This window comes from Pongo pygmaeus, chromosome 1 (genome assembly GCF_028885625.2).
Source record: "Pongo pygmaeus isolate AG05252 chromosome 1, NHGRI_mPonPyg2-v2.0_pri, whole genome shotgun sequence".
NCBI lineage: Eukaryota > Metazoa > Chordata > Mammalia > Primates > Hominidae > Pongo > Pongo pygmaeus.
Window position 1 is genome coordinate 16,020,819 of NC_072373.2, and position 16,236 is coordinate 16,037,054.

The following is a 16,236-nucleotide window of genomic DNA, read 5'->3' on the forward strand; positions in this document are numbered from 1 at the left end:
AGTTTTAAATGTCCCTGCCTTCTCTGACAGTATATTGAATATCACAGACCATTTTCTTTGTAATCCTAGATATTATGCTATTGTAGTGATAGCCTCAGACATAACTGAGGTGTATTTGTGTCTCAGAAAATAATCGTAGAAGTGCCTTTGCTTTTTTATGGGCGCGTTTTCTTTTTTCTAGTTTTACTTCTCCCAAGACTTCAGCCATCATTTATTAGGTCTTGTTACATTATTGTGCCTACTTCTGTTCATTCCTCATTTTCCCTTCTAGTTTCTGCTGTGGGCTGGGAAACTGAGTTTATTAGGCTTATTATGTGCCAGGTAAATGAATTATGCTTAGACCAAGAGCACAGAACATGCAGTAAAGCTCTGAGCGGCTCCATTTCCAGTTAAGTTCAAGAACTTTATTCATAGACTTGGTGTCCCCATAGATAACACATCCTTTTCTGAGGCACTTAAGGGAGACAGAAGAGTCAAACATAAGGAATTCAGAAGATCACCTCTAGTGTGAATGAACTGATATTTGGGAATGTGACTGATATTAATATCTGCAGGCAAGTGGACTTCTTCACTGTGGACCCCAGAGTAATAGAGACTTACCCACTTGGTCAGGGGCACCATGTGCAGCCTTGGGCCTCTCTACTTGGGGCCTGACACTGGAGGCCTTGCAGTAGAAGAGCCACCCAGACACACCTTCTTGGCCCAACCGGCTCCTGAGAGAGAAGAGGGGGAGGGCATGAGAAAGACATGCCCAGTTCTGGCTCCCCAAATCACTCATCAGAAGTCACTAAGGGAGGAGCAAGTCATGGGGGTGGAGAGGCTGGCTATGTAGAGAGAATCATCCCCTCTTTTGAAACCAAGAAGTGGGAACGAATTGTCTCCCTCTAACAGTGGTGTGTTCTGACTGCCCAGGAAGGCCACACTCTTATTACTTTCTCCTGAGTCTCTGGTTCTCAGTCAGGTCATTGAAGTTGCTAGGTAGGTAACTTCCAGAAAGGAGTTCTGTGAGCTCATCAACGCTGCAGCATGACCCACTTTACACCCAGCTTCTTCATGTGCAGAATGAATCTATTCATTTCCAGAAGACTTCTTCAAAATTAGCTTGTGAAAGCCGAGTGATGAAGTACCCTTATGAGGTACACATCAGTAAAGGATGAGCCCCCAAGAGTGTCCTTTATGTCTGTAAACAGAAACCCTCAGCAGCGGTTGATTCTCACTGGGCATGGGCATTGCTTAATCCTCACTCAGCCAGATTTTTTATCTCTCCAGGCCATTCAAGAGATGGGAGGCAACAATCTATTGGCCTGTAGTTAAAAACCAGAGTGATGTAACACAGCACAGCTGCTATGGAAAACAGTGAGGCAGTTCCTCCAAAAATTAAACATAAACCAGGCGCGGTGGCTCAAGCCTGTAACCCCAGCACTTTAGGAGGCCAAGGCGAGTGGATCACCTGAGGTCGGGAGTTCGCTGCCAGCCTGGCCAACATGGTGAAACCTCGTCTCTACTGAAAATACAAAAATTAGCTGGGCTTGGTGGTGTGCGCCTGTAGTCCCAGCTACTCATGAGGCTGAGGCAGGAGAATCACTTCAGGTCGGGACGCAGAGATTGCAGTGAGTCAAGATTGTGCCACTGCACTGCAGCCTGAACAACAGAGCAAGACTGTCTTGAAAAAAAAATTAAACATAGAATTATCATGTGATCCAGATATTCCTCTTTTGGAGTATATACTCAAAAGAACTGAAAGCAGGGCTTCAGGTATGTGTACACCCATGTTGAGAGCAGTGTTATTCACAGTAGCCAAAAGGTAGATGCAACCCAAATGTCCACCAATGGATGAATGAATAAACAAAATGTGGTCTAGCCATACAATGGAGTATTACTCAGCCTTTAAAAAAAGGAAATTCTGACACAGGCTACAGCGTGGATGAGCCTTAAACACATTATGCTTAGTGAAGTAAGCCAGTCACAAAAGGTCATGTACTATATGATTCTAATTATATGATGTATCTAGAGTGGTCAAAATCATAGAGACAGAAAGTAGAACGGTGGTTGCCAGGGGATGGGGGGGTGGGGCGAATGGGAAGTTAGTGTTTAATGGGTACTGTTTCAGTTTGGGAAGATGAAAATTCTGGAGATGGATGGTGATGACAGTAGCACACAGGCAAGTGTAATTATCACTCCTCAGCTCTACATTTTAAAATGGTTACGATGGTAAATTTTGTATTATATATATTTTACCACAGTAAAACAAAAGTTTTTTTTTTGGTTTGTTTGTTTTTTGTGAGATGGAGTTTCGCTCTTGTCGCCCAGGCTAGAGTGCAGTGGTGCTGCGATCTTGGCTCACTGCAACCTCTGCCTTCCACGTTCAAGTGATTCTCCTGCCTTAGCCTCCCAAGTAGCTGGGATTTCAAGCATGCACCACCATGCCTGGCTAATTTTTGTATTTTTAGTAGACTGGGTTTCACCACGTTGGCCAGGCTGGTCTTGAACTCCTGACCTTAGGTGATCTGCCCACCTTGGCCTCCCAAAGTGCTGGGATTACAGGTGTGAGCCACTGTGCCTGGCCACAAAAGTTTTAAAGAAAAGAGAGAAAAAAAAACAGAGTAGTGACTGTGAGGCAGCTAGAGCTACGAGCCTGAAGGAACAGACAGAGCTGGGTCCAATGGGAAGAACTGTAACTGCTTAGTTGGTAACAGCATGTTGTTTTTCATGAAATGTTGTCATAAAACCTTGGTCAAATGAGTCATATAATACTAGTTATATTAATAATGGGTCAGAAAACAACATAAAACTTTTCTTTGGCCAAGGATATGATGTTGAAAAATGTTGCCTCCCATTGTTAACTAGAATGTGTTAAAATGAAAAGTTCATATAAATAAGAACTTATAATTTCCCTTAGAACAAGTAAACAGCTATTCAAAAATATGAGTATACCTTACATCAAGGGGAAAATTTAGGAACAGTTCATAACTGCTCATCTATGGCGAATCCCTTCCTAAGCCCTCTTTCTCTGACTGCATTCACACCTCTAAGGAGAGAAAATACTAGAAGCTAGAGGTCTTCTGTTTCCTGAGTATGATGATGTCTGCAGTCAAATGGCCTTGCAAGTGATTTTCAGGGATGTCCCTGGGCATGTGGAATTGGAGGAGCCTGGGAAGAGCATAATTGCATAGCGTAAGAAAGGAGTGTTTGGAGATGCTAGATTCAATTTGGAGGGTCTACTGAAGGGAGAGGTATCAATTAATTAATTAATTATGAATAAGACAGGGTCTCTCTATGTTGTCTAGGCTAGTCTTGAACTCCTGGGCTCAAGAGATCTTCCTGCCTCAGCCTTTTGAGAAGCTCGGATTACAGGCACGTGCTGCTGCACCTGGCTAGGGAGAGGTTTTTAAAGGAATTATGAGATCAGGGAGTTTGGGGAGAAACAACGTACCATGCATAGCATGCTGTAAAACCTTTCTTCTAGAAAATTTTCAGTAAAATCTCTGTCTCCCACTATGGTCTGGTCAGGTCCATGGGCTGCAGATACAACAAAGTGCCAAGTGGTCCTTTATAGAGGATGAGGCAAGGGTCTGTTCTCACTTGTGTTGCTAGCTAGATGCTAGTACTCATGGTAACTTCAAATTCTAACTTCTTGCCCTCACTTAATTTCAGTATTACTAAGCTTACACTGTAGCCTAAATTTATGAGGATAAACTGAAAAGCAGTATCTCTCTGAATATTGGGGCATGCCAGTTTTTTTCTAAGTGAATTTTCCCAAGAGCCCTATACAATTTTTTATCTCTTACTCTTCTTCCCTTCCATTCCTTTCTCGATGCCTTAGGGTTTTCTCAATTTATCTCTAATCTAATTTGAATGGAAGATTCCTCATGAAAATGGACCCCCCTGTTATTAATTAAGTATTGCTAGCTTCCACAGTGGCCACAACTCCAAATTTCAGTGGTTTAATGACTCAAAAGTTTACTTCTTATTCCGTTATGGGCTCATCTTGGGTTTATAGGGGCCTTGCTCCACAGAGTTACTCAGGTACCTAGTCTGAAAGAAAGTGCATCGTCTTATAGACATATCATCTGGAAAACATGTCTTCTGAGGTCACCAAGTAAAGAGGACAAGAGTGGGATGCGGGAGGCACCTAGCTCATAATTGTCTAAGCCAGCGCTTGTGCTCATTGTCCATTGGGTAAAAGTAGTCATATGGCCTCAGCCTAACTGCAAGAGAAGCTAGGAAATGAAGAGGAGAGGATGGAGTATTTAGTGAGCACTAACTCTCTTTGCTACCCTTGCTGACTAGAGTACTATGAAGCCCTAGTTACATGAAAATTCAACCAACCCTTGAATATAATTCCTTTTTTTTTTTTTTAGAGAGGGTCTCACTTGGTAGCACAGGCATGAGTACAGTGGCATGATTATAGCTCACTGTAACCTTGAACTCCTAGGCTCAAGAGATCCTCCCACCTCAGCCTCCCCAGTAGCAAGGACTATATAGGTGCATGCCACCACACCTGGCTAATTTTTTAAATTTTGTAGAGATGGGGAGGGGGCCTCACTATGTTGCCCAGGCTGCTCTTGAACTCTGGGGCTCAAGCAATCCTGCCTTGGCCTCCCAAAGTGCTGAGATTACAGGCATGAGCCACTATGCCTGGCGGAATATCATTTTTATATAACAATAATCTGTTCTCATGGACATCTGCAGGTTTTCTTTTTCCTTCTTTTGTCAGTTTTCTTCAAATTAACTCTCTAGATTTAGCTTAAATTTTTAAAACCCAAAAACTATTAGTAGTATTAGTAGTATTTAATTTAGTAGTATTTAAATTAGTAGTATTTTAACATATTAGTAGTATTTAGTATGTAAATATAAGGTTTATTTACTAATGCAACTTTTGTAAATATAAACTTTATCTGCTGCCAGGTAGTGGACCTGGCTTTATTATCTAGCTCATATTGTCTTATATAGTTAATTCCGTCACTTATTTATTGCTTGCTTTATGTTTATTTGCGGACTTTCCCCCCATGACATAATAAGAGCGAGTAAGTGATGGTGAAAATCTCCGACTTTATCTTTTACTTGTTGATCATCTTCCTCTTTCTTTTTTGTGCTGTGTTTGGCTATTCCATTTTAGGGACAGTCCAACCTAGAAGACAGATTCTTACATGGGACCACGGCAAGCTGTACAGGCGCAGATATGGACTGGGCCCTGCTGTCTGCAAGCCTAGCTATGGTTAGGTTGAGGCACCAGCTACACGGATCACTGGATTTCCGATATTCTTTAGGGCAGTCCGTTGATAAAATGGTCTCGCGAATCATTGAGGCTGTCCTGGATATCACCTTGGGACACTTGGGGATCTCTTTCCATCCCAAAGAATAGGAATGTAGTTTAGGAAGGACCAGAGAATGTGTGATAGTCCATGGTCCTGGAGAGAATTAGGAAGGTATATGGGAGATGCTACAGAGTGGGACAACTCCACGGGTCCCAGTGATTCTTTTTGTTTTGTTTCTTGAGGGGATTGCGTAGAATTGAGCTGAACCTCGCTATAGTCGCCATGCTCAGATCATTTGTCTCTGCTGGAAATATCCCTCTTCCTTTTGGAAGTAGTACCCTTTTGTGGTCCCCTGTGTGCATTACAACCCTAAGGAAATCCATGGCCTGCAGGCGTTATCACAGTGGGAGGTTAGGGAGGGAATGGGGGAGTGGTTACCCTAACCTTTCTCCCTTGTTTTTCCTTCTGTTCTCCACAAGGCTTTTTGTGTTTTGTTGATGAAAACAAATACATCTCTGGCCTTTAAGATGAGCTGCATAGGAAGATGCATTGGATTAGGCCATAGATAAGAGCTTATCAAACATGGAGGCTGGGTACAGTGGCTCACACCTGTAATCTAAGCACTTTGAGAGGTGGAAGTGGGCGGATCACCTGAGGTCAGGAGTTCGAGACCAGCCTGGCCAACATAATGAAATCCTGTCTCTATTAAAAATACAAAAATTAGCCAGGCATGGTGGTGAATGCCTGTAATCCCAGCCACTTAGGAGGCTGAGGCAGGATAATTGTCTGAGCCCGGGAGGCGGAGGTTGCAGTGAGCCGAGATCTCGCCACTGCACTCAAACCTGGGTGATAGAATGAGACTCCATCTCAAAAAAAAAAAAAAAAAAAAAAAAATGGAGAGGTTTCCTCGAATATGTCTTTTGTTCTGTGGGGTTTCTGCCTGCAAATCAAATGTTGGTTATCAGTGCAACTACTACAGAACGTGAGAAACAAAAAAGACTTCAAAAAATAAAAAGCAGCTCTTTCTCCTCAAGTATTTTAACCAGGAAAACTTACAAAATTACTCAAATTTGAAATCTTGCCTAATTTATATTCAATGTGTAGTCTAAAAATGCTTCCAGATTTAAAACAGAAAGAAAATCTTAAAAGCAAATGATTTTTCTCTCTCTTTTCCCTTCTTCAGGCTTTTCCTCCAAATGCGATCATTGTATTTTTCTACTGCAGTGCAGTGACTATATTCTTCACAATAATCAAACTGGTCAGTTATCGCCTACACCTCATGTTTGACAAAGGAGAAGTAATTCAGCAAAAGCCCTCCAGAAAGGAAGAAAAGCCAAATAAAGACAAGGAGGCCAAAGGTGAACACATGACTAATCACAAAAATCCAAGGTAATATTTTCAATTAATGTGACACTTCAAAATTTAAATGTTTTGCTCTTGATTAAAATAAGTTTTTTATCAGTTGTTTATGAAATTGCTAGTACAGGCAGACAGAAATATGTGCATTTTTCTTATATTTCAGCATATACTTAAGCATAAAATTGATATTCATAATCAAGATGGTTTAACTGGCTTCCCAATAAATGTCTTTTTGGGAAGTCAATATGACCTTCTCATAAGATCTAGAATTCATTTGCCTTAGGCTTAGCACTGCAAAAAATTTCACTTTACTGCTTTTAATGTTGTTATTTAAATGCTAAGAGCATGCCAGAGTATTTTAAAGAATAGCATTTGTGTTTGTTGATATAAAAGTGCTACATTACATAGAACTGAAATGTTAAGAGTAATTCTTGAGTTACCATTCTTTTCACCATTCTTGTATTATTTCTTATAGCTCCTTAAGATAGCATGTCCTCTAATTTAAAAATAATGTTTATTATAAGATTTATCTGCTGCACGTGGTGGCTTATGCCTGTAAACCTTGCATTTTGGGAGGCTGAGGTGGGAGGATCACTTGAGTCCAGGAGCTTGAGGCTGCAGTGAGCCATGATCGTGCCACTGCATTCCAGTCTACCCGGACAGACTGAAGCCCTGTATCTTAACAACAACAAAAAAAGATTTATATGTAAGGAATATAACAAAATGGACTCTAGGAAAAAAAGTTTTTAGACTAGTACTGAAAGAATCATGCTTCTGTTTGATAATACCACTCACTGCTCTTGTGTTTCTCATGTTGGGTTAGCAATAATAGGCAGATTCACAATGGCAAAAAGGAAGAGGCCAGTCGAAACCTCTCCACGCCTCCCCTCCGCTGCAGCTCCAGAGGGCAAAGTGTAACCTCTCATCACTCTTCTGGGCCATTGGTTAGTGGTCTTGTTTCCTGTTTCACCCTCTTTATGTGGTTTCGATGTTGATCTCACCTAGAATGGGAGTGTTCAGCAGCAGTGATTGTAGCTTGCATGCTGTAATCACTGGCCCGTGTACAGTGGAATATCACATCCCAGGGTCTAGAAATGAACTGAAGGGTGCCCTTGGGACCATAAGATAAATGCCCAGTCATGTGTTCAAAGCACACTCTCTGGCCTCCTCTGCCGTCCACCCGCGCTGCTGGGTCAACCACACTGGTCAGAGAACCAAGTTGTAGGCCTTTGCTTCTTTCTGTTGTCATTCATTTAAGTTATCATATCTGCAATGCCTTCCACCTGAAATGGATATCACCTCTGCTTTCCATTTTAAATCACACTTGTCTTTTTGGGAAGTCAATAAATCACCTTTTTTCTAGATTAACTTTGGTGAGCTCCATTCACTATAGTGTAAGTGGTGGCTTATTCCTTCTCTATTTACTTTCTTAGTAGCAAATCTCCCTTTGTCGCAGTACAGTTGTCTTGATTGAATGTCCACACTTACGTATGTTTGTATCCATTCTGGGCCCCATTTTATAGAAGCTTAAGGAGAGTGAACACTGTATTGTCTCTCCCCTACATGCCATTTAGAAAACCAGTGATTACTGATCAGTTATTGCCGACTGTCTGGAAATGGACGATCAGCTGAGTCATCTATTGATTTTTGTTTCTTTCATTTGTTTAGGAGTTGTCAGCACAGGAAACCGTAGAAGATCTCAAAGGTAAACTGTTAATCATTTATATTTTATCACAGCCTTATCCTCAGTGAAGTGAAAAATATTTTTATAAAACAGAATGCCAGTGGATTAACTGAAAATAAGAACTGTACTTAAGACTGCATAGTTATATTTTGACTTTGTTTCTTTAACTCTTAATTTTAATTTTTCTCATCAGTATTTATATATCAAATCTTAATTCAAATTGTGATATTTTGTTGATCATAACTCATTTCTCCAGTCTATGCCTCATTTCATATGGCTTATAAAGAGCAGACATATAAGTTTTTTATTGATGATAAATTATCATCCATATAAAAATTTGTATTATAGTATATACATCAAAAAATGACAGGATAAATTGTATAGCATTCTGCATATCTACCTTTCTTTCAAGTTACAAATTTTGTTTTGGGGGATCTTTCTTTTAACTTAAACAATTTTTGTTTCACATTTTTACTAAGATTTTGTTTTTTGTCTTTTGACTACCTGCAGAAGGCTTAGAAAAGATCTTTTGGAGGCCTGAATTAATTCCTTTCTTTGCAATTCTATTTTCTTTTCCACTACTACAAAGACAAATTTTGTGCCCTATTTCAATTTTGAAAATAGTGTAAAATTTAATTTGGTCTAGAAAACAGTTGAAATTAGCACCATAGCCCTGAACCCCTAAAATGAAGTTTCTTTTTTCATCATTCAATTGTATCCCATTATAACAATATGTAAAGGATTATCCATATTTTTTTCTATATTATTACTACCAAAATAAATTCACATTAGATTTCTAATATTTTAGTTGCACATACAGCTTCATAACAATATTACTTTATGTCTGTTTTATACACATATATACAAGCACATACCTTTTTCTTCATATTAAACATATTCTTCCAGATTAGGTGTGCTATAATAATCTTATATACTTTGAATATCTGGTCTGGCCTTTTAATTTCACCATTCCAATTAAAACAATAATTTTCTATTTTTTACTTGTACTAAGAATTGCAGTAGAAGTTTTACATACATTATTTCATTCTGAGTCTTAGTATGTAAAATGTACAGGTAGCATTTAAACCTATACCTGGCTACTAAATCCAGTGTTTCTTAGCAACACTGCAGTAAAGCAAAGAATTTTGTTTTTTCCTTAGTCAAATCTTATAAAAGACACCATCCTAGTTGGTGGTGTTCTACAGTATTTTAGGGGATTTGGTTCCAGGACCCCCGTGGATACCAAAATCTGTGGATGTTGCTCACATCTCTTATATAAAATAGCATAGTGTTTGCATCTAACCTACACACATCCTCTTGTATACTTTAAATCATCTCTAAATTATTTATAATACCTAAAACAATGTAAATGCTATATATATAGTTGTTATACTGTATTACTTTTCATTTGTTTTATTTTTATTGTTGTGTTTCACAATAATTTCACAGTGGGAGTGTTATTTTAAAAAATAAGTATCCATGTAGCCATAAAAAAGAATGAGTTCATGTTCTTTGCAGGGACACAGATGAAGCTGGAAACCATCATCCTCAGCAAACTAACACAGGAACAGAAAACTAAACTCACTCATAAATGGGAGTTGAATAATGAGAACACATGGACCCAGGGAGGGGAACATCACACACCAGGGCCTGTCAGAGGTGGGGGGGCAAGGGGAGACATAGCATTAGGACAAATACCTAATGCATGCAGGGCTGAAAATCTAGATGACAGGTGCCCCAAACCACCATGGCACATGTATACCTGTGTAACAAACCTGCATGTTCTGCACATGTATCCCAGAACTTAAAGTAAAATAAAAAAAAGTATCCAATTCCATTAGTTGCTAGTGCTGTTTTAGTTTTGTTATTATTCATTAGGTCTTGCTCTTGGGCATTACTCATTCATTTCTGATGCTAATAAAGTTGCCATGTGTCATTTCAGGTGTCATTCTATTAGAAGACCATCCCATAGCACCAGTGTCATCTACCTCACCTCGTATCAAAATGGAAAGCTTACCTGCGTCTCAAGCACACATGCTGGAAACCACGCCCAAGTCAGTAATACCCGTAAAACCAGTTGCCACAGAAACTGTCATCAATGGTAAAGGAAAGGAAAGAGGAGGCAAGGGGCAGCCTCCTTTGCGCCACAGATCCGAGGGTGGCTTAGTGGATAAGGGACCCTTGAAGAAGTTGCCCCACCTGTCTTTGTCTCAGTATGACTTACTAGAAACAGGCGTTTCTTTCCAGCCGTGGGGGAGTGAGAATTCAGTCCTGATTCCAGAACCTGTCAGTTGTCCCCAGGGCTCCATAAGGGAACGGGTACAAAGCAAGTCACCTCAGGATAGCCTGAGCAGCAGCTGCCCTCAATGTGACACCATCGTGGCCAAGCCTGTGGAGGAACCAGCAGACACATCCTGTCAGGTGGATACCTCCTGCCAGGTGGACCTGCCCTTGAACCAGGAAGTGGACTCCTCAGATAGTGAGGTAGCTGTTACTCTCATCGATACTTCTCAACCCGGAGACCCACTGAATCTACATGAGCCCATAAAAATTGTTATCACGATGAGCAGTACCCCAAACTCCATGACAGATTTGGAAAGCTCCCTCCACCTGAAGGTGGTTGGCACAGAGAAGACCGATGTAAAGTCTGACGCTGAGCCAACTAACCCAGGGGCGGCCAGTTCTCCAAATGCCGAGCAGATCTCACTTCCCGTAATCACCCTGGACCTGCCTGAGGGTGGGGGAGGAGGTGTTCCCTGTCCCGAAGGCAATGGAAGTGAAAGGACTCCAGAGAGACTGAAGGCGAGGGTATCCACCAATCAGTGTTCTGGGTACGGATCTAGGGAGGGAGGAAATGCCATCAAGGATCACAGTTCTTCCTCACGAGAACCCTGGGAATCGGTGTCCCGGCTTACACCTGATACAGCATCCGAGTCTAAGGTGGGGAAGGAAGGCCAGACTAACCTTGACCCATCGTCTTGTAAGTCCAGCCATGAAAAGAGGCATGCCCGGGTGCTCAGTGTGGACAGTGGGACAGATGTCTTCTTGAGTAAAAGTTCTGCAGAAATTGTTAACGATACAGAGAAAACAATGCCAACTTCCAAATCTGACCTAGAGGCTAAGGAAGGACAAATGCCAAATGAGTCCAACTTCCTGGAATTTGTCTCCCTGTTAGAATCCATTAATACTTCCAAGATGGCAGCATCCAATCCATTAAATGGCTCAGCTGAGCAGAATGAAGAAAGTGGGCTTCTCCGAGGTGCGATTCCACATCAGTTCCGTTCTGATGATGACATAGAAGGCAATACGCCTTTTTGCCATTTGCTTTGTGTAATTTGATTTTGCAAATAGTGAGACAACTCTTGGGCAATCGTTTGTTGCTTGGCTTTGTCATCAATATTTGCTGAATGTACCGATACTAAGCTCTGTGATGAACATGTATACATATATTGTCCTACTCTACCAGGACACTTAAGGCATTATCATGATTTTTTTGCTTCTCCATAGAAGGCAAGACTATTTACTCCCAGAGAAATAAGCAATTATATTTTACTACTGTGGCAAGTACTCGCAATAGATATTTCTTACTTTATGGAATAGATGCCTTCTGGGAAAGTTGATTCTAAGACAAATTTCTATGAAGTGAATTTACTTTTCCTGCTGAGTTCTATTATAAAATACAGAACCCGCTAATTATCCCATGTTGTACACATAATAATAACAAACACTTCTGCCGCTCTTAATTTATGCCAGGCAGTGTTCTAAGCACTTTGCATGTATTAACGAGGGTGACTGTACCTTGTGGTTTGCCTCGAAGGGTCCTCATTTACACATGTTTTGCCAACATAATTATTAAGAGCACTGACTTTTTCTCTCAACAGAGTCCCTAGTTTAGATGATAAATTATACAGTTACTCTCATATTAACTCACTTACTCCTTATATAACTTTATGTTATGGATATACCATCATCCTTCCTGTACTTCGGATGAGTCTCAGAAATTTTCACTTGCCTTCCCAAGTATCTAGTAAGTTCAGGAGGTGCTGGAACTGAGATTTGATTCCAGGCAGTCTTGTTCCAGAGTCCTTGCTCATAAAAATTAAATGATATTTCCTATATGAAAATAAGGTACATTTATTTTCAGGTTACTTAATGTCTCTGGGCCTCAGTCTCCTCATGGATAAAATGATGTTACTGGACTAGAGCTTTTATAAGGTCTTTTAGCTTTAAATTCTGTTAATGCTGTGATTTCTGAGCACATAATTTCTACATAGATCTGTATTGAGATAGCATCTGTATGGTAGGAATGCTTACTGAAAGTTGTGTTTGCATATGGTAGCTCATTTTCTGTGCTGTAGGTAGTAACGTTTCTTAGTGCTGGGATTTTTCCTCTGCTCTCTGGACAGCCAGGGACTCCTCTGGCTCCATACTGGTGGCTCTGAGCAATTTTCTCTGATTCAGTTAAACTTTTTAACAGACAGGGCGGTATATAAAGCAGGAGTAACCTGAGATAAAAATTTTTCTATTTAAAGATTTGGGTGTTTATCATCTATCTAATATAAAGATTCATACCTCTAGGCTAGCACTGTCTAATAAAATTTTCTGCAGTGATAGAAATATTCCATATCTGCAGTCCAATATGGTAGCCAATGGCCACATGTAGCTATTTAATATTTTTAAAGGGGGCTGTGCAGATGAGAACTGGCATTTTTAATTTCATTACATTTTAATTCACTTAAATAGCCATGTGGCTATTGGCTACTGTATTAGCCGGTGATAACCCAGAGCACATGAAGGCCTTCCCAGAAGCAGTGTGTCCAGTGGATAGAGCACTGACTTTGGAACCAGATAACCCAAGGCCAGATTTTGGTTCAGTAATACCAGCTGGTTGAGCTTGGATGATTGATCAAATCCATCTGTGTTGGAGTTTCTTCTAGAAAGCAGGAATCATAATATGTTATAGATTTATTGTGAGGATTCAATTAGGAAAATATGTGAAAAATTTTGCTATTTGATCAATTTTAGTCTTTTATTTTTGTTTTCCCCTCAGGCTGTACGTAAAGTTTATTTGGTTTGCCTACTTGAGTTTTTGCTCTTCTTAATTTTTTCAGCCAGCCACATTCAATCAGAAGGGTTAAATTGGAAATTGAGGTTGTGTGCAGGGAGATACGAGGTATTTTATGGGAAGAGATAGGCTTAGTTATCAAGAACTTGAAGGTACAGCAGGAAGGGAGGAGTTGGAATGAATTACATGCTTCTTTTAGGAAAGGACAGAGGATTTTAATTGAAGGAAGAGACAGTGAATCTTTTAGCTCTTAGAAGGCCATCAACATCAAAGGTGGCAAATTAGATGGTTTTTCAGTGGTGCCATGTATCTTTGAGACTGATAATATCCTCTTACTCTTCTTTCACTAAAGTATTTGTTATTGTAATCTGAAAACCCAGTTTTTGAGTGTGTTTATAAAACAAGGTGATGGTGTTTAATGATATTAGCAGCTTAGGAAATGTTCTCTAATCTTTTTCCTGCTCATTAGTAGGACAGTGCTTGAACTTGGACCTGACTAGAAAAAGATACACAATTTTCCAATTCTCTCTAATGTACTCTTATTTCCAGCCCAGGTTCTCTTCACAAAGCGCCTTAGGATTATTCTCAGGTCTCAGAAATATCCTAGAATTCAAGGCTATGGAAAACCACACACTTTTGAAAAGCCTTTAAACCATGTTTGTTTGCTTTTTTGTTTGACACAACTTTATTTTACTTTGTGGAAATAAATGAGGACCGCCCACATGAGAACAAGCCAAGTCTATTTATTCAGAGCTTGCTTATAGCTAGGGAGTCAGTGGTCATCGCTTGGGTTCAGCAGAGACTTAAAGGCAACTTGAATGAGAAAGCTTTATAGTGGAAAAAAAGGAAAGCCTTCCGATGTGCCCTGATTGGAGGTTATGGGCATTAGGAAGCTGGAGGTGGCTAGACTAGGAGTGAGGCATCCTACGTGCTTGGTTTGGTTTGGTTTTCTTTGGGTGGTCCTAAGCTGGAAGCAGGGACACACATTAGGGAAGCTGTCAGTTATGAATCAAGTCCTGGCCATTTCGGGCTAATTATTATGGGGGTTATTGTTTGGCTTCCTGGATTGTTTGCCAGAAATAGTGGTCTGACTTCCTACAAGCCTGACTTGTGCATAGTATATTGGCTTTCTGGGCTGGTTACTCTGGATAATGGGTTGATTTTCTCACCTGGTTGCTGCAGATTATTGGTCAGAGTTCTACATTTATGAATAGTTTCTGGCTATAGTTCATTTGTATATTCAGTCTCCTAACTTCTAAGAATTTCTAAGAAAAGAATAATGAATGTATATAGAAATGCTTATTGAAAAATTGTCTATAATATGGAAAATTGAAACAATGTAAATTTATAGTCAGGGTCTATTTAAATTATACCATTATCAGTGTAATATTATATAACTACTAGTTTTAGATGATGTAGATGAATATCCAATAAGATTAAATATTTATAATAGTTTAAGATAAATATGATAGGTATAAAACCATACCTGGATTATGACTTCATTTTTGTAAAAAAAAAAAAAGTGCATATATCTAGGAAAAAGAGACTGGTGTGATATATATCAAATTGGCTCCAGTGGTAATATCATGATGGCAGGATTAAGAGTGATTCAAAGTTTTTCCTTTTGTATAGTTTTAAATTACATACAATGACTGTGTACTATTTTTATAAACAGAAACATTTCTATAAATGTATTTTTTAAGGAAAAAAGGAAAAAAAATCGTCCATATGTTGACTTATGTAATGTACCCATTTAAGAGAAAAGGAGTCTAAGATATGATAAAGAGATGTGAACAAATGAATTCAAAGACAGTGTGAAGCAGGAGAGCTGTGTCAATATGCCTTTCTGCGATTTTTTATGAGGCATGATTACTGGCTAAAGCTATTTGTTATGATAGCACTTTCTTATAAATGTGTTTCTGGAAAACTGTGAAAACTTCTATCTTGACAGGCTGTCAAATGAAATGCAAACATTTTCATACCAAGGAAATTCTTATGGTAGTTTCACAGATGTGCTGAAAATGTTTATGTTCAAGACTCACAGAGAAGCCAGCATTGCTCCTCTAATTACTTGAAGTTTAAGGATGAATAACTTTGTTATATATGGAAGGATGTGATTTATATCCCACAGACACTAACACAATTTTACTTTCTGAGGGCTTAGGCAGATCTTGATAGACTTTTCTAATGGTGTGTCTTGAAAGAACTTGTAGGTTCAGGCTCAGTTCTGTTCTCTCAGGCACAGGCTGTTGAGCTTAAGAGCCAATCATTTACTCAGAGTAAGTCATGGGAGTACAGTGGTCCTTTTGATCTTAAAAGTGACTGTTGGCATGTGTCCACAGAAAAGGAAGGGCTGATCCTTAGGGACATATGCAGTCCATTTTGCATAAAGGTATAACCTGAGACCCTTAGTGGTTTGTTGTTTAAAGAGGATTCAAAAAATGCAAAAAATAAAAATAAAAACAATCAGTACCTATTGATCTTGGAATTCTCATTCATCTTAAAATGTTCTCAGGGCAAGAAATAGGTATTGTAGCTCTCTGTGTCCTACACAGTGCTAAGCATATTGTTCAAAATCAGCTATACTTGGCCGGGTGTGGTGGCTCATGCCTGTAATCTCAGTACTTCAGGAGGCTGAGGTGGGAGGATCACTTGAGGACAGGAGTTCAAGACCAGCCTGAACAACATAGCGTGCCCCTATACCTACATAAAATTTTAAAAATTAGCTGGATGTAGTGGCATGTGCCTGTCATCCCAGCTACTTGGGAGGCAGAGGTAGGAGAGTCACTTGCGCCCAAGAGGTTGAAGCTGCAGTGTGCTATGACTCCACCATTGCACTCCAGCCTCCAGCCTCCAGCCTTGGCAACAGG

At 39.8% G+C, this 16,236-nt stretch overlaps 1 protein-coding gene across 3 annotated transcripts in view; it reads left to right on the forward strand.

The window, feature by feature from the left end:
* PCNX2 (pecanex 2) overlaps positions 1-16,236 on the forward strand; it is a 319,512-nt gene that overhangs the window by 26,050 nt on the left and 277,226 nt on the right. For all 3 annotated transcript variants that reach the window (XM_063671047.1, XM_054479339.2, XM_063671060.1), the window contains exons 2-5: positions 6,442-6,647; positions 7,441-7,561; positions 8,286-8,322; positions 10,244-11,560. In XM_063671047.1, coding sequence (XP_063527117.1) covers positions 6,442-6,647; positions 7,441-7,561; positions 8,286-8,322; positions 10,244-11,560 — 1,681 coding nt within the window. The remainder of the gene's footprint in view (positions 1-6,441; positions 6,648-7,440; positions 7,562-8,285; positions 8,323-10,243; positions 11,561-16,236) is intronic.